Source organism: Haliotis cracherodii, unplaced genomic scaffold, assembly GCF_022045235.1.
Source record: "Haliotis cracherodii isolate W230 unplaced genomic scaffold, xgHalCrac1.p SCAF_6, whole genome shotgun sequence".
Classification (NCBI taxonomy): domain Eukaryota; kingdom Metazoa; phylum Mollusca; class Gastropoda; order Lepetellida; family Haliotidae; genus Haliotis; species Haliotis cracherodii.
In genome coordinates, this window is record NW_027266319.1 from 36,022,602 (window position 1) to 36,045,329 (window position 22,728).

A 22,728-nucleotide genomic window follows, 5' to 3' on the forward strand; every position below is an offset into this window, starting at 1 on the left:
TTCAACGGAAGCACGCCTCTCTGGTGCTCACGGCGGACAGACATGCCTAACGTTTGCTAAACAATTGATAGAGCGCATGGTTTTATGGTGCCCACTAAAATAGCAACAAAATGCTTTGTTGGGTCCGAGTAATTCAATGGCTTAGCGAGTCGGGTTTTCTCCATTTGATTGACTGATTTCAGTACAGTTTGGTTGTCCAGGCGACAATTCTTGTATGTGAATGAATAACAAAATTTTGTATGAACATAAATGTATTGTGGATAGTAGAAATATGGTAACTAGTCATGTCTTAAGTAAATGTAACGGGATCGGTTGGTCAGGCTCACTGACTTGGTTGATGCATGTCATCGTATCCCAATTGCGTGAATTGATGCTCATGATATCAATCACTGGGCTGTCTGGTCCAGACTCGATTATTTACAGACCGCCGACATACAGCTGGAATACTGCTGAGTGCGGCGTTAAACAACTATATGACGGCCGTCTGTAAAAAATCGAAACTGGACCAAACAATGAAGTGATTAACATCATGAGCATCGATCTACGCAAGTGGGATGCGATGACATGCATCAACCAAGTCAGAGAGCCTGACCACCCGATCCCGTTTGTCACCTCTTACGACAAGCATGGGATGCTTAAGACCGATTCTACCCCGGAATCTTCACGGGTTCCTTGGTGGTTGTAAGTTATGGAGCTATGTACATTGCATGAAAACTATACTTTTGCACTTGAGTAGGGTTGTTCTTACCAGTGTACCTGTCGCTTGCAGAAGTTTAATCCTTTATGGTACTTCGCTTCTTTTCGAAAATGAGAATAAAGAATTTGGCCAGGCTGATTTATGACAAGATCCATCATGCCGGGTTGATGGTTACCTTTCTAGAGTAGGTGCTCTCTGAAGTGCATTTGTAAAAGAAACATTCATTAAAGAATACAGGGCTTCGTCTATAGTTTGCCCTACAGAACTGGTTACGTTAGCGGTATTAAACACATACTTATAACATAGCGCAGATCTAAGTGGAGCGTCTGGTGCCCAGCAGGTCAAGGTCCCTGCCTCGTTCTGAGTTGACCGCATGGCCAGATTTCTCTGCATTAAATAGGTCATTGTTCACGCGCTTCATGGCACAGGACTCATTAGCAGGAAAGATAAGCAGACGACTCAAGTAGGGTGTTCGGTGTCGGAAGTGAAACCATTGTCCTAGGCCAACATGAACGCACAGAGGGTTCCATAAGGGTCTCCTCCTCGGAGCAAACCCATTTTGTAGAAAAGCTTTTCAGTTATTAGACATGTTGACCTTGACGACCTCCCAGGCGCTAATGGTGTCAGTAGCGCCTGCAAAGTGATGACACGTGACCATCACAAGCATAACGATAGTGTAGGCTGTTGTAACAAGTGTCCACGGGCAATTATATCTGAAATGAAAACACGTGTGACCCTCAACAGACGGACCCTCATCCATGCCTTAACTGATGCAGAGTCTGAGAAATATATCTCCCTTTGAAAACCGTTGTGTATGTTCTTCATTCAAATGCAGTTTTTTTATACAGCGTGGAGAGTTTTTACACTCGCGGTATGGATCAGCTCAACGTGGGCGTGGTTTGAGACTGGCGAATCTTCTGGAATGACAAGTGAAAGTAAGTGAGATGGGTGTATATGTGACCAACGGAACCATTGCATTCTTTTGTTTTCAGTATCCACACGTCGGTACACTTTATGTCAAGTTGGTTACAAGTGTTTATGAGTAGGATATATAGTTATGTGAGATATACGTTGTTCTAAAGGATGTACCTATTTGTGAGACTGGAAATAGATGCAGGGTTGTACATAAATTCCGAGCAATGAATTTAAGAAATTTAAGTCTGTAGTTAGCGCGTCCGGGGTTCTATCCCTGGCCGCGTCATACCAGAGACCATATAATAGTCTATTATATGGTCTCTGGTCATACCAAAGGACGTTAAAAGATGGTACTTTTATTCCCTGTCTGGCGCTCGGCATTAAGAGGCTAAAACGAGGACTGTTCGGCGCGGAGTCAGTATACTGTGTCTGAGTGGGGTATTCATGTTAAACTGCGGCGTGGTATCTCAGTGAGCCTTGTGTGTATTTGAAAAGATACCAAATAACCACTCTTGAAAACATCGTTAAAATAAATTAAACACTTACCTTCACTGTTTTTTTCCATTCATGTGTTGATTACTTGCCAGCAAGTGCAAATTAATGTTTTATCTTTGCATCCACTGTGCTTATGATAGAGGGACTTCCATATTCATTACTAGAACTCCTATTATAAAAAACGAACACTTACATCTACCTTACCAGAATTGTCTCAAACATTTTTCATAACAAATGTGCAAATACACACAAACTTACCCGGTTTTTATGGTATCACTCAGTGTTCGCCTGTGGGGGTGCGGTGATGGCGGGTACAGACGATGTAGAGTCACCCGGATTCCCAGAGTTCTACCCCTCAGACCTCGACTGCCTCTGGGTGATCAGAACAGCCCCAGGGTGGAGAATTAATATGACGTCACAGTACTTTGACCTCGAGGATCAATCACAGTGCTTGTAGGTAGTGAAAGATTTAACTAGAAATTTAAAATATTACATTTTCTTACGGAAGCCTTTTAGGGTCATTTGGTTTGTTTTACTTTTTTTTCTTGAAATTTTAAGATACTAAAATTATAACTTGAAATCTCAAGATACGTAAGTTGAAATTTCAAGATACTAAGTTAAAATTTCAAGATATTATCTTTAAATTTCAACTTAGCATCTTGAAATTTCAACATAACATCTTTTAATTTCAAATTAGTATCTTGGAATTTCATCTTATGTATCTTGAAATTTCAAATTAGTATCTTAAAATTTCAGCTTAGTATCTTGAAATTTTAGGAAAGTAAACAAAAAAACAAATGGACTCAAAGGCTTCCGTATTTTCTTCAAACTGTTCTTTTTTTGCCAAAAAATTGCAATTTAAATTAAATGATAAAATGACGTACGCAAACAGTATGAGAAATATCTTATTATGTTGTAATTATATAATACCAGTATGTCTGGTGGATCTACTACAGACAGACCCGTGACGATCTTAGCAACCCATGCTTGCTGTAAGAAATTGCTGTAAGAGGCAACTGTTCTTGTCGTAAGAGGCGACTAACAGGATTGGGTGGTCAGTCTCGCCGACCAGGTTGATGCATGTCATCGTATCCAAACTGCGAAGATCGATGCTCGTGATGTCAATCACTGGATTGTCTGGTCCAGACTGATTATTTACAGGCCGCCTTCAAATAGCAGGAATATTGCTGAGTGTGGCGTTAAACAACAAACAAACAAACTACAGACAAGTATCTGTTCACAAGAACAAATGAAGGTACAATGTTGGTCAAATAATGGAAAACTGAATTATTGATGACTTGGTGCCTTGAAAGAGTATTGTCCCAGAAAGAGCACACAGCATGAATGTGAAATACTCCCAAGTAAATGATCTCCCACTGTTTACATTAACTGACGGCCACAACGAAGATACCAACATTTAGAATGTCCCATCCTTCAATGAAACGGTGCATAATATGTACCTGTGGCTATTACGAGCTAGCATAGTCTCATAAGTCCAGCCAAAATAGAACTCCGTAATTGCAGCCTAGTTCGGCAAGGGTGGAAACTGGACTTTTATAGTCAGTTAGTACCCTTACCTCGGGAAGATGTGGGCCAATTTCAGGCTGCGCATCAAAATCACCAGACTGAAGACTCGTTTCCGACACACTGGCAGTACCAGCATCTTCTGATATGGTCACTGAAGAGCACATGTGGGCCTTTCTGTTCGTTGGACCAGAGAACGACCAGTTCCTCCGCTCACAGGACAGGCCTTGCTAACGACTGGTCGAGGACTGGCGCCGGATTCCAGCATCCCTCATCAACAGTATGACGTTCTCAGTTAGGCGTCTAGTTCCATATGTGTTACGTGCCAATGAAGGACATACGCATGTGATTCCAGCTCTTCACGGTGACTTTACTGTGCGTGAGAACACTGACTACTTCCTCGAATAACGAACACGTGACTCCACCTTCATGACTGTACACGTGGCGTCATTATCTGTGACAATAATCTGTGAAAATTCTGCACATCTAACCTGACGGACCTTCAAAATGAAATAAATTTTGTTATAATTGTTTGTTTGTCATGTCTGAAATATGTTAGGTAGCGTTTAATTTGGCCAGTGAGTTAAGCATTTAGGCTCTAGAATTTTCTGACACATTCTCTGACCTTCCGCCATGTTGTCACATTACATGTATAGCATGCTGATTTGAAAAAAAGGTCATACCAATGATCATATAACACTTGACTAACACACAATTATATATGTGACATTCAGAGGGACCTATGTTGCAATTTGTCAAATACATACAATTAATAAAAACGCTTTAAAGTAATCAGGTATTAGTTTTTTCGACAATTAACGCTGCTTCATAAAGATATGTGAAAGGTAGGGCAGAAGTTATTTGTAATTATTTCAACAGATGGGATTTTCTTGAAGTAAAAGATGGAGACATCGCTACTGAATCCGGAAAAGCAAGGTATTGTGGGAACGAACATATCTCCTTCCTGTCCTCTTCTGACGTCATAACCCTCCGATTCCAGACGGACGCAGCAGGCGATGGGATTGGCTTCAGGCTCAACTTCACCCCCGTCCGGTCTGGTATGTACACTACACTACACTACACTACACTACACAACCAGGTACACTACACTACACTACACTACACTACACTACACTACACTACACTACACTACACTACACTACACTACACTACACTACACTACACTACACTACACTACACTACATTATCAGGCACACTACACTACACTTCAGTGCCAGGCACACCACACTACACTATTTATCAGGCACACTACACTAAACTATCAGGCACACTACGCTGCACTACACTATCAGGCACACTACACTACACTATCAGACACACTAAGCTGCACTACACTATCAGGCACACTACACTATCAAGCACACTACACTACGCTACACTATCAGACACACCACACTAACTACTATCAGGCATATTACACTACACTGTCAGGCACACTACGCTGCACTACATTATCAGGCACACTACACTACACTATCAGGCACACCACACTGCACTGCACTAGACTACACTACACTACGCTAGCAGGCACACTACACTACACTACACTACACTACACTACACTACACTACACTACACTACACTACATTAGTTGTCTTTTTTTACTACACACTATAATGTGAATTCATGCAGGGCATCGCTATACTCACGCAGTTGCCGTTATCAATTACCAGAGTGTGTGGGTTATATGAAGAAAAGTATAGCCAGTACCGACCATACATCAGGAGATATGTGCAGGAGATACCTGAAGAATATGGGCTGGTGTTGTAGGTGCTGCTGAAGACTACTGCAACACGACCTTGACCGGAGACAAGGGGTTCATCACCTCCCCCGGCTACCCCCTGGCCTACCCCCCGAGCGTTTTATGTCACTACACAATACAGGTTGGTGGGGATTCGGGGTTGGAATACGCCCCAACAATGCTTGTCGTGCGAAGATACTAACGAAATTGGGTGGTCATGCTATTTCATTTGATTGATTGCGGGTCTCCGTATCCTGCGGACGGTGGAACTTGCTCACAATATCAACAGCTGGTTTGTCTGGTCCAGACTCGATTACTTACGGTCCGCCGTGATAAAGTTGGATGATTGTGGATAGTGGCGTTAAACTATAAACAAACAAAGAAACAAATTGGAAAGGACTGGAGATTTAATGTTGGCATTGCATCTAAACATTCAATAAGCCAAGTAATTAAACACCCAGAAAGGTTTGGAACTGTATGACGGGATTTGTTTTGTTTTTATTCTCAAGATAGTTGCCACGGTTTTACAATTAACCCTAACAGACTCACATGGCGAGAGGTATAGGGCCGCTTTAAGCAAAATTCCAGCAAGATCACGGCGGGGGACACCAGAAATGGCCTTCACAAATTTGACCCATGTCGGGAATCGAACGCGGGTCTTCGGCGTGACGAGCGAACGCTTTAACCACTGTGCTATCCGACCACCTCTGGTGTGATAAGAACTTTAAGAAGAATAACAATAATAAATCCCAAAATAAGAGTTGAAATGTCAATTAACTTGTTTTTATTATGAACCCTGTAAAGACCATCTTCCCGAGGCAAGTGAGTTAACTGACTTTAAAAGTCCAGTTTCCACCCTTGCCGAACTGGGCTGGAATTTCTGGGCTCGATCGTAGCGCCACCAGTGGCTATTACGAGTTATATCCTTTCTATGCCTCTCCTATGGACCAATCAGATTCAACCTCTCGTATCACTTGCATTTGCTTCAAACAAAACGGTGGCGCCCAGTCAAGACGATCTGATTGATAATCAAGATCTATATTGTATTAAAACGATTCTTACATCGCGAAGTGCATCAAATCACGTGAGCACCTTGATTAAAAGCATGAAAAGATTTAGAAAATATCTGTTGACAACGAGTTAGCGGTGCACACGTTTTGCAAATCCTGCAGTCGACCGAAATCTGCATGACACTTTACGAACCGGATTTCGATTTCGGTGTGCGATTTTGATTGGACTATGCATAGACTCGTTAGTCCAGCCAAAATGTAACTCCATAATACCAGCCTAGTTCGGCAAGGGTGGAAACTGGACTTTTATAGTCAGTTAACTCTCTTGCCTCGGGAAGATGTGTAAAGACACACTGGAAACTGTCTGATGTTAAGTTAGATTGCACGTGTATTTATGTTGTTATTGTTAACCAGGGTCCACCACACAGCTTTGTCGAACTTCGGCTCATGTATTTGGACGTCGAGACGTCTCCTTGCGACTTTGACTACGTTGCTGTGCACGACGGTCCGAACACAGGTTAGTAGGACTCATTTTAGTACGAAAAGTGTTGATGTTGTTTGTATATAGTTGTCAGGAAATTATCAGCTGCGTCGTGACATGTATTTGACGTCATTGCTTGAATCACACAAGTCATGTCAAGTTATCATTGAATGTTAATTGTGATTCTTATGTCAAAATGACATGTCATGTATCGGTGTCACGTAAAGGCACAAAATTATTCAGTTTTGTTATTATTTTTATTCCTTGTGAGTAATATCAGGTTCTGTGTCTGATTTTTGTAGGTTAATTAGAAAAAAATATATTCAAATCATATAATGTACCCTTTGTCCTTTGATCTTTGCCGAATATCCTTACATCTGCGTCAGTTGAAATTGGATAAAGATTCAATTCTTAGGGAAGTGAAAAAACATTAAATAGTGTTTATACATCTCACATTAATAAAAAAAATTCAAATAATTAATCTCAGCATTATTTGAGGAATATCGCATGGGTGAAAAGTTAATATTGTATATATTGCATAAATAAAACAAATACTTTCTATACATGCATTGATGCCTGTAACATTTGTTAATTTAATACAGATTTGCTGATTACAAAGATTCACATAATCATGAAACTTAATCAAACTTGGTCATAATCTACAACCTATTTGAATGTTATTTATGTTAAAATTCTTTTCCTTGCTGCAACTGTTGCCTTTCATCTTAATAATATAATTAGCTTCATGTATGCACTATGTAAACAGGGGGCATAGGTGGCCCATTTGTCTAAGGCGCCGCAATTCGCTGTGCAAAGTTGCGTCCCTTGGGAGCGCCAGGAACCTATGATTGTGGGTTGGAATCCCGGTTCGCCCCGATTTTGTTTCTAGGTTTGTCAGCACCATACCCGTGCTCGTAGGTTTCACCGAAGTGGCAAACATTGGCCGAATATCAATGTTTTTGATGGGTAACATGTGGTCGATAGTGTGAGCATTGGTCTACGTTATCGAGGTATAATGACGGTAATTGTGTATGTGGTCTTCCTGTCCTTCCTGGCGGCATATTCCTTTACTCAATCACTCTATGCAGAACAAAATTAGTGCTGAGACCCTATATAATAACCATCACACGATCTCATATATTTAGACTCTGAGAGACTGGCGTTGTTATGTGGTATGACCGCTCATGGCAACTGGACCTCATCTGGACGACATATTCACCTCGTGTTTAAGTCGGACTCGGCCATACAGACACACGGCTTCAACGTCAGCTACCACGTGGTACCCCTGGCTACCACAACAGCCTCCACAACAGCATCTACGACCGTCACAAAACTTCCAAGAGGTACATACAAAACTGTTTAAGCACAACATTCTCTCCTATATCCATCTCCAACTGTTCACTGCAATAAAAAATAATTTAAAAGTAAAGTATTGTATGTTTAGGGGCCATCTTCTAGTGAGACGTTCTGTTCATTCCAGCAGGCAAAACCTGTACAGTCACTTTGAGTGACGATGGTGGCAATTTCACCAGTCCTAAGTACCCGGATGCTTATCCACATAACAGCAGGTGCGTGACCTACATCCGGGCGTCTAATCCAAGCACCATCGTCATAGAATTCATCACGTTTGATCTCGAGGAGAGCGAGAACTGTACATATGACACAGTGACATTATCATCAGGTAGGAGTATACCTAAAGTCCTCATACCTACCAACCTCCATTAATACATGCGTGGTGTGTAAAATTAGACGTCTACTTAAACTTTACAGTCCTACTCAGGTAAACAATGTCAAATGAATACGAGAATATACCCCGTGAAAGTTCGGTGAACCTTACAGCAGATTGTTGGTCGTAATATGTATGCGCTGTTCAAGGACGTCATATGACGTCATATATTGCACATTGTGCATTGTCATTAGAACAGAGTGGACCGGTAGCCTAGTGGTTAAAGCGTTCGCTCGTCACGCCGAAGACCCGGGTCCGATTCCCGACATGGGTACAATGTGTGAAGCTCATTTCTGGTGTCCCCGCCGTGATATTGCTGGAATATTGCTAAAAGCGGGTTAAAACGTCACTCACTCACTCATTAGAACAGCTGGGTAGTTGGGAATCAAACATACTATGTTTTCTCCTTAGAGCTATTTTACCTATAGCTTTAATAGCGCAAAATTGAATTTGAAACCGAATGCGTAGGTTGTGGTATGGACTTTATATATCTGCATATTTTTTAAGAAAGTGGACAAAACTATTGAATAATGCCAGGACTAAGCAAACTTAAATAAGACTTACCCATGGGTTTACCGATTCATCTACCCTACATGTACCAGCAATGGACATATTAAATCTGCCAGTCTCTCCAATTATTACTTTATTTGCTTACTTTACTACACCAAGATAACGGTTTAAAATACAATGTTTGAACCTGTTCAATTACATCAAAATAGTGTACACCCCAGGATGAAAGAACAGGAGAAACATAACCATTAAATAGTGTACCTGCTATATCATAAAACTTTGTCTTAAAGAAATAATGAACAGTAATCGTAGCCTTGTGTGCTTGACTAGCAAGCGTCAAACAGGCCACTGTCCATTTACACAAATGTATATAATTAACTTCGAAGAAAACAATTTTCCAAGAAATAAATAATATGTTGTGACTATAATTCCATTATCATAAAACCAGTCTTTGTCGAACAATACCCTCATTACGAAAAACAAGAATTCTGGTTTTATCTGTTGGTCCCACCTTTTACAAAAGCAAACTGTTTCTATAGACAGGGTGTGAGAACATAACTTAAAATATCATCAGCTAACAGCAATAACATGATATCCTTAATATATTGGCTTACAAAATACCATGATCACACATTTCATACATATCATTTCTAGTTCATCAATAAAAAAAATCATAACACAATAAGAATCGTCATAGAATGACTGCCAAAGTGTATGAACGCAACAGCTTGAGAATTATCACAATGTCCGAGTTTGGAGAATTTGCACAATAATTAATATTGACACCTAATCACATATCACAAGATTAACAAGACTCTTTCTGTTTATTTCAAGCCCCATATGGAGAGGTCAATGAGTCTATCAATCACGTGATATGTGGGGACAGTGTCAGACAGCGCGTGTTCACGTTCGACACGACAGCGGTGACGGTGACCTTCACCTCGGACACTTCCGTCAACGCCGGTGGCTACGTCGCACACTACTTCGTGTCCCCGCTACAGAGAGGTAAACACCCATGTTGTCCACACATCGATACATTCATTTGTCTAATATGAATATATAGCACAGTACAGTGAAGATCCGGGGTAGAATGGGTCTTCCGCAACCCATGCTTGCCGTAAGGGGCGACTATGCTTGTCGTAGGAGGCCGCTAACGGGGTCGGGTGGTCAGGCTCGCTGGCTTGGTTGATGCATGTCATCCTATCGATGCATTGATATCAATCACTGGAGTCTGACTCGATTATTTACAGAACGCCGTATAGCTGGAGTATTGCTGAGTGCGGCGTTAAACAACAAACAAACAGAGCAAAATACTTTCACAGTCCTTTCAAATACAATATAACGGGTGTTAAGTCATAACAACTTCGGAACTCTGAAGTGAGCAGGTATTAATACATACAACCAGCCAAAATATCATGAGTAAGTCAGTTGGTTTTAACGCCGCTCTGAACAGTGTTCCATATATATCACGGCGTGCCAGCTTGATGTGGGAGGTAAGACCGAAGTGATGCAGGTCTCGGACGTTTATCACTTTGATGAAACCCACAAGCACGGGTATGGTGCTGACAAACAAATAAACATAATCGGGGCGAACCAGGATTCGAACACACATTCATAGGTTTCTGGCGTGTCCGAGGGACTCGGCTCGAAATGAGTCGCCGTACACGACTGAGCCATCCGTGCCCCCAGACGGAGTTCCTTGTCCGTGGTGTGATTGTTATAGCATTGTCATGTGCTTATGACCGGTACCACTAGTGGGGCAGGATACACTCACCTTCTCGGGAACACGTGGTATCATCACTATGTGATAGTGATTCATAAACACACTCGTGATCATCTTCCCGGGACCGCCTCCGTGGTCTAGTGGTAGAGCGTCCGCCCGGAGAGCGGAGAGTCCGGGGTTCGATCCCCGGCCGTGTCATACCAAAAGACGTTAAAAGATGGTACTTGTTGTTACCATGTCTGGCACTCGGCATTAAGGGGCTAAAACAAGGTCTGCTCGGCTCGGAGTCAGTATACTGTGTCTGAGTGGGGTATTCATGTTAAACTGCGACATGGTATCTCAGTGTGCTAGCACTATAAATCGGCATCAGTCCGGACTAGTACAAGCAGCCACACATACATACACACACACACACACACACACACACACACACACACATATGCATGCACGTCGCTATATAAATGCAATAATCTTGGAAGCGACGTTAAACCCCATTTCACCTCACCTCACCGATCATCTTACCGATGCAAGGGAATTAACTGATTGTATAAGATCAGTTTCCAGTCAGTTAGCTCCCTTACATCGGGAAGATGACTCGTTAATCAGAAATCTCTATGAATACGGAAAGGGTTTTGTCGCTTTTATAGTACAAAAACGGTGCTGTTCGTTTTCAGCTCGAAATCTACTGCACGTTCGACATGATATACTCAGTCGCCCCTATTGGACACTGCTCATCGTGTATTTGCTTGTATTCCTCCACAGAGTCCCCATGTCCACTGCAGTGTAATAACGGGGGAACCTGCATTAAAGAGGGGGTAAACGACACTTCCGGGAACACATGGAGGTAAGCATGTATGAAGCTGCAACCACGCGTAGACTCGTTGATAAATACGTCTGTTGAAAAACGTACGTGGGTACCCGCACGTGCAATAGAAGATGTTCTGCATCCTATGAGTCGATGTTTTACTATTAATAGTGAATTATTGTCACTTATTTTTAAGAATTCACCATAGTTTTTGCGTGATAAGGGTGACAGACAATAGTGATTTGATAACATAATTACTTCCCGGAGAACTCCTTTTTCCATTAACCTAAAAGTGTATCATTGATATGACAAATTCTATTTTTTATATCAATAACACATTTCGATTTTGTGATATCAACCATTCAATTCAGTGATATCTAAAAATGCATCGGTTGCATTGATATCTGAAAATGGAATTTGTGATGTCAATAAATACATTTATAGATATCTGAAATTGGAGTGAATGAGTACGTTTTTTTCGCCGCTTTTGGCAATATTCCAGCAATATCACGCCGGGGGACACCAGAAATGGGCTTCACACATTGTACCCATGTCGGGAATCGAACCCGGGTCTTCGGAGCGAACGCTTAAACCGCTAGGTTATCCGACTGTGATATCAAAAAATGAATATAAAGGGGAATATAATGGGGAATAAATAGCAAAACGGTGCTTGAAAACACCCTACCCACGTCACATGTATGAGTGACTGAGTGAGTATGGTTTTACGCCGCTTTTAGCAATATTCCAGCAATATCACGGCGGGGACACCAGAAATGAGCTTCACACATTGTACCCATGTCGGGAATCGAACCCGGGTCTTCGGCGTGACGAGCGAACGCTTTAACCACTAGGCTACCCGACCGCCCTCACATGTATGAAAAAGCAATCCTTATTGATTCCAACTTTTAACTAACAATAGACCTAGGCGTAATCCCATTAAATGTACTTATATCTGATATGCGTGTCTCTTCAAGATGTGACTGTTCTCGTGGTTTCTCTGGCGAAGAATGTGAGTATGAAGATGACGTCACATGTGAGGACTACGCATGTCACAACGGAGGCACGTGTTACATCCAAGGCAGAGGTCCAAAGTGCCACTGTTTGCCGCGTTACACTGGAAGTCTCTGTACGACGCAGCTCATGCTGGTATGTAAGGCAGCCTAGAGGGGACGTTGTACATTTAACCTTCTGGGGAATTTCACATATTTGTCATTCCCATGGCACTGAGATAAACGTCTTTTTCCTGAACAGAAATAAAAACAATTTTCACGTTTCTCCACATCATATAACACAACCTATGGGTGAAGTGCTTTTAAAAAAAACATTTTGTCATTACCGTGGCAAGAAAACATGGTTATTACCCAATTTGAGTCTATTTCTACAGTGAAGTTCAAAATAATTCCAATATTCGTACGAATTTCTATCACTACTCGCTAAAACATATCTGGTTGGCCAGTCGCTGTCTTGTAAGAACTCCTACATAAATCTGTTAGGCATCTACGATATCATGACGTCATCGTGTTTTCACTTGCTTGTGACGTCACAAGTGACCCTGTTCACACAAGGATTTACTGCACTGAGTGTCTGATAGCTGGCACAAGATGGATTGGTCCAGCTATGGACGCAATGTCAATCATGCTACATCATCTGGGGATCCAGCTATGGACGCATGTAAATCATCTGGTGATCCAGCTATGGACGCATGTAAATCATGATACATCATCTGGGGATCCAGCTATGGACGCATGTCAATCATGCTACATCATCTGGGGATCCAACCATGACACCGATGATGGAGAACGAGGACAACATCTAAAGAACCAACTTGGTCAAGTGAGGCAGATCCATTTTGTATGATATATGTACTTATAGTGTATTTTGACCTGTAGTGTATCTTGATTTTGTTGGCCAGACATGAAAAAAAGCGCAACCCAGAGTAAGTGCGGGTGTCCTGTTGGCGTTGTTGCAGGAGTCGGACAGAGTGACGTTCACGAAGGTGCCCCACAACATCACCATAGCGAGAGGCAGCAGCGTTCTACTGGAGTGTGCCGTGCAGGAGGGAGATGTCGGCATTATGTGGTCAGTTCGACGGCCATTTAATTTCAGACTCTTTGAGATAGAGTGTCATTGGTTTCCTTAATGTATTAACACCCCGAGGTGATTCTGGGATCGAAATGGTCGCCAGCAATCTATTGCTTGTCGTAAGAGGTAACTAAGACGGATGGCATGGCATTCCTCGGTGATTTGGTTCATAGCTTGTCATCGCGTGGGATTTGTCTGGCCCAATCTCGATTATGTCCAGTCCGTCTTCATATTGCTGGAATATTGCTGACTGAGGCGTAAACTAACAACTCAGTCATCAGCTGATGACATATCCCCCGGTCTTCAGAAACCTATGCTTGCTGTAACAGGTGACTTTGCTTGTCGTAAGAGGCGACTAACAGGGTCGGGTTGTCAGGATTGTTGACTTGGTTGAAAAATGTCATCGTATCCCAATAGCGTGGATCGATGCTCATGATGTCAATGACTGGATTGTCCTGTACAGGCTCGATTATTAACAGATCGCCGTCATATAGCTGGAATATTGCTGAGTGCGGCGTTAAATAACAAACAAACAAACTGTTGTTAAAGAGTGCGGACAGTTTTTGGTAACCCTAAAAACTACATATAAAAGAAGGGGTCTTCTGTGGCCTGTAATGTATGCTCATGTTAAGGACCATTGCCAAGGTGTGAAGTACAGAAAAAGTTATGAAGGTGTAAATGATCAGTCGAAAACCAATTTTTTTCATCGCGTTGATTAAGACGGCAGACTTTTTACCTTATTTTACCAATTTTGCTTTGATGTACAAAAAAACAGTAAGGTTATTGATTTATATATCTACCAGAAGCTTTTTCTCTATTCCTGAGGTGGGATGAAACCGTCGCGTTCAAGAGGATTTCACATGCATAGCGACGTTTATGCCGCTTGTTCTGCCACTTGTGTTAGTCCGGATTAATGTCGGTTTTATAGTACTAGCCCACTGAGAAACTTTACTGCAGTTTAACATATGTGTCCCACTCAGGCACAGTATTCTGACTCCGTGCCGACCAGTCGTTTTTCTATCCCCTTAATGTCAGACAGGGACACAAAAGTACCATCTGTCAACGTCTTTTTGTATGACGCGGTCAGGGATCGAATCACGGATATAGGCGGTTTGTTGTTTTTGAAACCATTTGACAACAGTTTTTGAGATATGCTTTGGAATCAAACCCCAATCGAGTCTAAGTCCAGCTTGTTTCCAATAAGTGCAAAGCTGTATGATTGAATAGCGAACGATGTTAGAGTTCTGCCCAGGAAGAGAAACGGAGAGGTGGATGGACAGACATACAAGCATGCTGGCATCTATAGCCCACTCTATTATGCATCGGGGAGGGGGCATATAGAAATGGATGTTTTTTATCTCTGATTTTGATATTTAAAAATAACTATATTGATTAATCTGTTGACATTTCCATTGTCGACAATTGTTTGAATGACATGTTTAAGGGCTGCAAATGAGTCTTACATCCAGTCTCGTCCCGAAACCAGTCCGGACTAATTCCTCCACTTGACTCTGAATAGTGATCATTGCATTCCATATTCCGACCCAGGTTGCACCGTGACCGGATTCTCAGTGAAGGCGACCACACCGAGGGGATCGAGGTACATCCGGGTGGTGTTCTGCACGTGCCGGAAGTCAGTGACGACCAGGACGGGAAGTACACGTGCGTTGCTCTGTCGGGCGGCAACCTGTTCGAGATGTCGTCCTGGGTCAGCTTAACGGAGCCATGTCGACTGCGTAAGATAACACCTTTATGCCACGTCATATGTCAACACGCCTCAATATCTCATGGATGACTTGCGATCGTCGATTCGTGTTCATCGTTGATAATATCAGTTTCTCAATATATCACTCCAGGGGGATTTTGGGTCGTCTCGTTAGAAAGTCTGCCGATGTGGGATTTGCTGCCACTTCTGCAGCTCCTATTGCTGACCCTAAACTATATTTACAATCTTCTTATCGTTGTCTTCCTTAATCATTTACTTACAAAACCCAACTGAGTATTGTCAAAAGTGACTGTTGAATAAGGATTCCAGCCCAAAGACAAAAACGGTACGGGTTTAACAACAGGTTTATTGCATATAGCGACGTTTCGATGTAGATTCTTACACCGTTATTAAGCTGTCATGACAAGCGGCAGATTCACATTGACAACAACAGGTAATAGATAACAAGTAGCATACAGATAATTGGATGAAGCCAGATGTACAGTTAGGATAACAAATAGCATACAGGTAACGAAGCACACGGGTAATGAAGCCAGATGTACAATAAGGATAACAAATAGCATACAGGTAACGAAGTACACGGGTAATGAAGCCAGATGTACAATAAGGATAACAAATAGCATACAAGTAACGAAGCACACGGGCAGTGAAGCCAGATGTACAGTAAGGATAACAAATAGCATACAGGTAACGAAGCACACGGGTAATGAAGCCAGATGTACAGTAAGGATAACAAATAGCATACAGGTAACGAAGTACACGGGTAATGAAGCCAGATGTACAATAAGGATAACAAATAGCATACAGGTAACGAAGTACACGGGCAGTGAAGCCAGATGTACAATAAGGATAACAAATAGCACACAGGTAATGAAGCCAGATGTACAGTAAGGATAACAAATAGCACACAGGTAATGAAGCCAGATGTACAGTAAGGATAACAAATAGCATACAGGTAACGAAGCACCCGGGTAATGAAGCCAGATGTACAGTAAGGATAACAAATAGCATACAGGTAATGAAGCCAGATGTACAGTAAGGATAACAAATAGCACACAGGTAATGTAGTCAGATGTACAATAAGGATAACAAATAGCACACAGGTAATGAAGCACACGGGTAATGAAGCCAGATGTACAGTAAGGATAACAAATAGCACACAGGTAATGTAGTCAGATGTACAATAAGGATAACAAATAGCACGCAGGTAATGTAGCACACTGGTAATGAAGCCAGATGTACAATAAGGATAACAAATAGCACACAGGTAACGAAGCACCCGGGTAATGAAGCCAGAAATACAGTAAGGATAACAAATAGCACACAGGTAACGAAGCACACGGGTAATGAAGCCAGATGTACAGTAAGGATAAGGATTAAAAGGATTATCATTAATCACCAACTTCTAGAAAACCAATCAAACAGTCCGTACGAGTTTGGGATGACAAAATGGCGGGCCCAACGAAGACGCCACCGGTTTTTGTTTTCGATCTGGAAAGTTCACTATGACAAAGTAAAATGTTTGTCAAAATGGTTTCTTGTCGTTTTCCAATCGTGTAAGAAACCCTTCATGAGAAAATGTTTCAGTAATGCTTTGGGTAATTGAATGCATGTGGTCACGATCTGTGACTATATATGTGTCTGTGTGTCGCCGCTAGGTGTTGAGAAGGCGCCCCAGAATATGACGGTGGAGGAGGGTGGCAGTGCCATACTACAGTGTTTTGTACCAGATGCGGAACACACCATGTGGAGGAAAAATGGAGAAATCATCAAATTTGACAGAAGGAAGAAGGTTTGTTTCCGAAATGAGTGCATTCATGGGCGATGGGTTGTGGTTAAAACAATTATAGTGATCAGGGTGTGACAGCGTCACACATGACATGGTCGGGATGTGACAGCGTCACACAGGGCATGGTCAGGACGTGACAGTCACACATGGCATGATCGGGACGTGACAGCTTAAACAGGGCGTGGTCGGGATGTGACAGCGTCATACAGGGCATGGTCAGGATGTGACAGTCACACAGGGCATGATCGGGATGTGACAGCGTCATACATGGCATGATCAGGATGTGACAGCGTCATATAGGGCATGATCAGGATGTGACAGCGTCATATAGGGCATGATCCAAACGTGACAGTGTCATACAGGGCATGATCAGGATGTGACAGCATCATACAGGGCATGAACCTGACAGCATCTTACGGGGCACGATCACAATGTAACAGCGTCATACAGGGCATCAAGAGGATGTGACAGCGTCATACAGGGCACGACAGGATGTGACAGCGTCATACAGGGCACGACAGGACGTGACAGCATCATACAGAGCATGATCAGGATGTGACAGCGTCATGCAGAGCATGATCAGGATGTGACAGCATCACACGGGGCACGACAGGATGTGACAGCGTCATACAGGGCACTATCAGGATGCTACAGCGTCATACAGGGCACGATCAGGATGTTCCGCGGTGGTCCACTATTGCTAATGTTGCACTAATTAGAGTCAGATATAACATCTTAACCTCGTCAGGGTTAACCTGTTTGGTCATGTGGACAAGTTGCCCGACCAATTGTCGGAAGGTACGTTGTTCGAATCCAAACACATACGTCGCCTCATATGACGAGACGGGCAAGCTGGATATTTCATACATACAAACCATTGTAGCTTCAGAGGTTGATCCTGATTACAAGTCACGCGTCATGGTAGGAGTTTAAGAAGCCTCCTGCAGTGTCACTCTGTATCTCTGTCCCATTAGTTCAATGCTGCAACTCGCTGTCCTGCATCGGTGTGTGCAACTTCCTACCGGTGGCTGCATACTGCGCATGTCATGTGCCGTTCCGAGCCGATGGTGGTGGTGACGTTTAAGGGCGAAGGGAAAAGGTCTACTTGTACCCAAAAGATATCGTATTCGACGTAATAAGGGCCCAGTGCGCTCTCAAAACTAGAAATACGAGGCTCTTATTAGAACCTTATTTTGGTGAGAACAATAACAGAGTTGAACGATAAATTTCGTGGTTTATGCTGACAGTCTGAAATATTTATATTCGACAGATGTATTTTTCCCGAATTTAATTGCCAATAATAAAGGGTGCACATAACACACGAGTGCGTATTATATGCGAATAGGGGTCGGAAGGGGTGCTTATTGGGATTGTTCACTGGCCAAAAAATTTGCAAATCTCGCCGTGGGCGCTTATTAGATCGGGGCGCTTATTACGTCGAATGCGGTATATGGAGTTATAAATGACAATCTATTCCTCTGCTTCATTGAGCGTTTGTGCGTCCACATTGTCAGGATTCGCTGTTGTTCCTTTACACTATTTCCCTCATTTTTTATGCTGTTCATACCCATGACACATCTCTCACCTGTATGTGGGGGGCACGGGTGGCCCAGTCGTCTAAGGCGCCGCGATTCGCTGTGCAGAGTTGCGTCCCTTGGGCACGCCAGAAACCTATGATTGTGGGTTCGAATCCCGGTTCGCCCCAATTATGTTTCTAGGTTTGTCAGCACCATACCCGTGCTCGTGGGTTTCACCGAAGTGGTAAACGTCTGAGACCTGCATCACTTCGGGCTTTCCTCCCACATTAAGCTGACACGCCGCGATATAACTGGAATACTGTTAAAAGCTGCGTTAAACCCAACTCACACACTCACTCACTCACCTGTATGTTTTCTGTGTCAGATCCTGGTGAACAACTACCTAGTTCTCGATCAGATTGTGGAAACGGACGCTGGCGAATACACGTGCGCGGCACGTGCGTCAAACGGCTGTTCGGCCAGGGTATCCGCCACTTTGACAATCGATGGTATCGGCCACAAGAAAGGTTTGTTGACATCAAAATACTGTTATGCAGACACACACCGTGACCCTACCTCATTGACTAATCTCCATGTGGATTCACTTTGTTCGTTGTCCGTCACAGACTTAACAGGCCTAGAAGAGTTGTTAAATGGAGGAGTGATGCCCCGTTCCCCAAATCGATCTTAGGGTTACGACTCTCGTAAGTCTTTGTTGGAGTATATATCGTCTTACGCTAAGGTCGCTTTTGGACCGGGGCTCTTGGCGCCGTTGTGCATAGCGATCTTAGCGCTAAGGTGGTCGTAATTATGCCCCCATTTCACTACCACCACGAATATCCGAATCACCCCGAATAGGAAATTGTTCATGTTCGTAGATAAATCCCAATCATTTCTTGAAGTTCTTAAATGAATCTAATTTGACTCCCAAACATTCGTACAGTTCGCGGGAGTTCGTCGAATCGGCAAAGTTTGTCAAAAACTTTCGTGGAAGGCTCCCCGAATTGCAATTTCGTGGCTGCATCGTAACGTTCTTAACGTTCCGTAACAGCTTCGTAATCGATTCTTTTGCATTCTTGGCTATTCTTAGCGATTCGTGGCTCCCAAAATTTCTTGTCCTCAACCCGAAAAAGCTACGAATCATGTAAGAATTAAGTAAGAACAACATTCGGCATATTCGTAACTTAGTCGTAGGTGATTCTTACCATTCGTGCATGATCCGTACATGAATTCATACATGTTTCTTGACCCATTTTTGGCATCTTTCATATTTTTCAACCCGATTAGCCACGAAAGTTTGCATTATTGGCCGAATCATCACGAATTTCGAAAGTGTCCGATTCGGGGTGATTCGGGATATCCGTGGCCGTAGTGAAAGGCGGTCGTAACTCCCATAGCTTAACATAGTCTTACTGTCATCGTAACCCTAAGGTTGTCTTGCACAACGGCACCCTGGTCAGTTGGGTGTAATTAAGTTATATTGAGAAGTGCTGATGAAAGATGTAAATTCCACCACGCATTCAAAGGGGGAGCAAATATTGGCATGAAGTCACAATCTCTCGTCTGTACTTTCACTGGGACAAAATGCATCTTGGCCCATATTCTAATTAGTAATTCATCCCAGTTCCACGAGGGACGAGTGTTCGTTTGTTGTTTGATGTTTAACGCCGTTCTAAGAAATATCCCAGCTGTATGACGGTGGTCTGTAAAAAAAGGTGTCTGGACTAGACAATCCAGTGATTGACATCATGATCATCGATCCACGCTATTGGGATACGATGACATGCATCAACCAAGTTAGCGAACCTGGCCACTCGATCCCTTTAGTCGTCTCTTAGGAAAGGCATAGTCATCTCTTACGGCAAGCATGGGTTTCTGAAGACCTATTCTACCCCGAATCTTCACGGTCTGAGGGACGAGTGATGAATGACATGTTGTGTTTCAGCTTGTGGGCGGCCCAAGGTGGTCAAGGAGGCAGGTCGAGGGGGGCGTATCGCCAGCGGGAAGGAGGTCCTGGAGGGGGAATCCCCATGGCACGTGATCATCAGAGACAAGCGACATGTGAGTCACTCCATTCACGATCACAGCTGTTTCAGCTGCTTTCACCCATGCAAATTTTCAGCCTGAATAGGTCACCAGACGTGCTTGTGGGCAAACTAAAATTACGATCAGATACCCAACTAACATAAAAATGGGGTCAGTGTTTAGGCGTAAATCTCCCAATAACCACCCTGATGTATTACGAACAGAAGGAGTCATGGTGTGGGAGCCATATCCAGTCTAGTTCTAGACGTTGTCGCTCGTGCAGTGTGGCAAACTGATATGAACAGTTTCTATGTGTATTTAAGAGGCGGTCGGGTAGCATAGTGGTCAAAGCGTTCGCTCGTCACGCCGATGACCCGAGTTCGATTCCCGACATGGGTACAATGCGTGAAGCTCATTTCTGGTATTGCTGGAATATTGCTAAAAGCGGCGTAAAACCATACTCACTCACAGTGTATTTAAGGCAGTCGCAAACTAACTACATAATAAAATATATTCATCAGACTAATGACGTGGCGTTTAAACGACCCGACTAAACTTTCCTGGGGCTGCCAACTGACTCAACCTATTTCCTCTAAAAGTAATATGTTGTTATTTCAGACAGATGCGTTCTGTGGGGGATCACTGATCAACACACAGTGGTTCTTGACCGCTGCCCACTGTGTCGAACAATTCGAGAAGTCGTACCGCACTCCATTCTCCAAAGAAGATGTAGACATTTACGTCGGCACCGTGCGCTGCGACGGAAAACAGGGCATACAACGTCGGCTCAAACACTACATACTGCATCCTGAGTTCAAGGGACATAACTTTGATAACGACGTTGCGCTGTTTCAACTTGATCAGCCGGTAGAGTTCAGTGACCTCGTAATGCCGATTTGCTTGGAGAGGGAACTACTTGTGAACGAACTACTTCGTGGCGGAAGGGTCGGAATGATTACAGGTTGTGGTAGTTTGTATGAAAACGGCATGTTACCAACGTTCCTACGAGAGGTTAGCATTCCATACGTCAACCGACCAGTGTGTGAAAGAAGTGCCAAAAGTGTTAACACATCTTTCACTTCCGGGATGATATGCGCTGGGTACTCTCGGCGCATGCGCGGTGATGCTTGTCACGGCGACAGTGGTGGCCCGTATGTAATGGAATATGGCGGTCGCTGGATCCAGGTCGGAATTGTTTCTTGGGGAGTGGGATGCGACCAGGAAAACCAATATGGCTACTATACACATGTGTCCAGATATCATGACTGGATTCTAGATAACTCAGTTGAGAGTGAGGTAGAAGATTACGAAATGGAGAACTAATATGAAGGACTAATAAATGAAAATATCCAACGTAAATAGCGCCTATGGGGCTGTTTTGTCATTGCTTCTCCGTCAGACGTCTTGTCATCCCTAATGACTTGCAATCAGGACACGATCAAAGGGCCAATCTACCTGTGGGGACATGTCGAAACTCACTGATAACGGAGACAGTGATACGGCTTGGTGAGCAGATGAGCGGAGAGCAATATCTGCCTTTTCGTGTATTGTATGTTGTTCAGTAATCATGGTAATAGGGCCTGAACATGAGGATCGTATGGATTAAAACATAGGAATTGGTTAGTTGGAAACTTCTTGTTCATCGGTCAAGTATCCAGTGTATATACAGACAAAGAAGTTTTCACATGTGTCCGCAACACATTTGTCAAGGTCGGTACTTAAAGAAATCTAGGGGCAAATAGGCATCCCATCTTTATTCATGTTGTTCAGCAGCAGCAGCAGCAGCAGCAGCAGTCCAGCAGCTTATGTCCATCTCACTTACCCGGAGACAATGTCTACGGTTCACAAAATGGCGCAAATTACAGTGTCTTAACCTAGACTGAAAATTGTCTCCATGCAGACGTGGAGCATAGCCTCCCTGTAAATGTGTTCCAACAAGCT

General features: G+C 43.1%; 1 protein-coding gene across 2 annotated transcripts; it reads left to right on the top strand.

Annotated features, from left to right (window-relative positions):
* The first annotated feature begins 1,425 nt into the window (after positions 1 to 1,425).
* Positions 1,426 to 22,513, top strand: LOC139446199 (suppressor of tumorigenicity 14 protein homolog). Of its 2 annotated transcripts, none has more exons than XM_071227518.1 (16): positions 1,426 to 1,632; positions 2,389 to 2,560; positions 4,511 to 4,689; positions 5,423 to 5,535; positions 6,818 to 6,920; positions 8,030 to 8,227; positions 8,365 to 8,565; positions 9,955 to 10,125; positions 11,606 to 11,687; positions 12,623 to 12,794; positions 13,618 to 13,727; positions 15,279 to 15,466; positions 17,115 to 17,248; positions 19,148 to 19,289; positions 20,708 to 20,823; positions 21,406 to 22,513. In XM_071227518.1, exons 1-16 carry the CDS (start codon positions 1,512 to 1,514, stop codon positions 22,108 to 22,110), a joined length of 2,907 nt encoding a protein of 968 aa, XP_071083619.1. In that variant the 5' UTR covers positions 1,426 to 1,511; the 3' UTR covers positions 22,111 to 22,513. The 2 variants fall into 2 exon arrangements, with proteins under 2 accessions (XP_071083619.1, XP_071083620.1); XM_071227519.1 differs by having other exon boundaries at positions 8,368 to 8,565.
* The last annotated feature ends 215 nt before the right edge of the window (positions 22,514 to 22,728 follow it).

Coding starts and splice junctions, on each gene's coding strand:
- LOC139446199 (XM_071227518.1), top strand. CDS start 1,512: ATGTTCTTCATTCAAATGCAGTTTTTTTATACAGCGTGGAGAGTTTTT. Junction 11,688..12,622: donor ACTTCCGGGAACACATGGAG/GTAAGCATGTAT, acceptor TGTCTCTTCAAG/ATGTGACTGTTCTCGTGGTT. Junction 15,467..17,114: donor AACGGAGCCATGTCGACTGC/GTAAGATAACAC, acceptor TGTCGCCGCTAG/GTGTTGAGAAGGCGCCCCAG.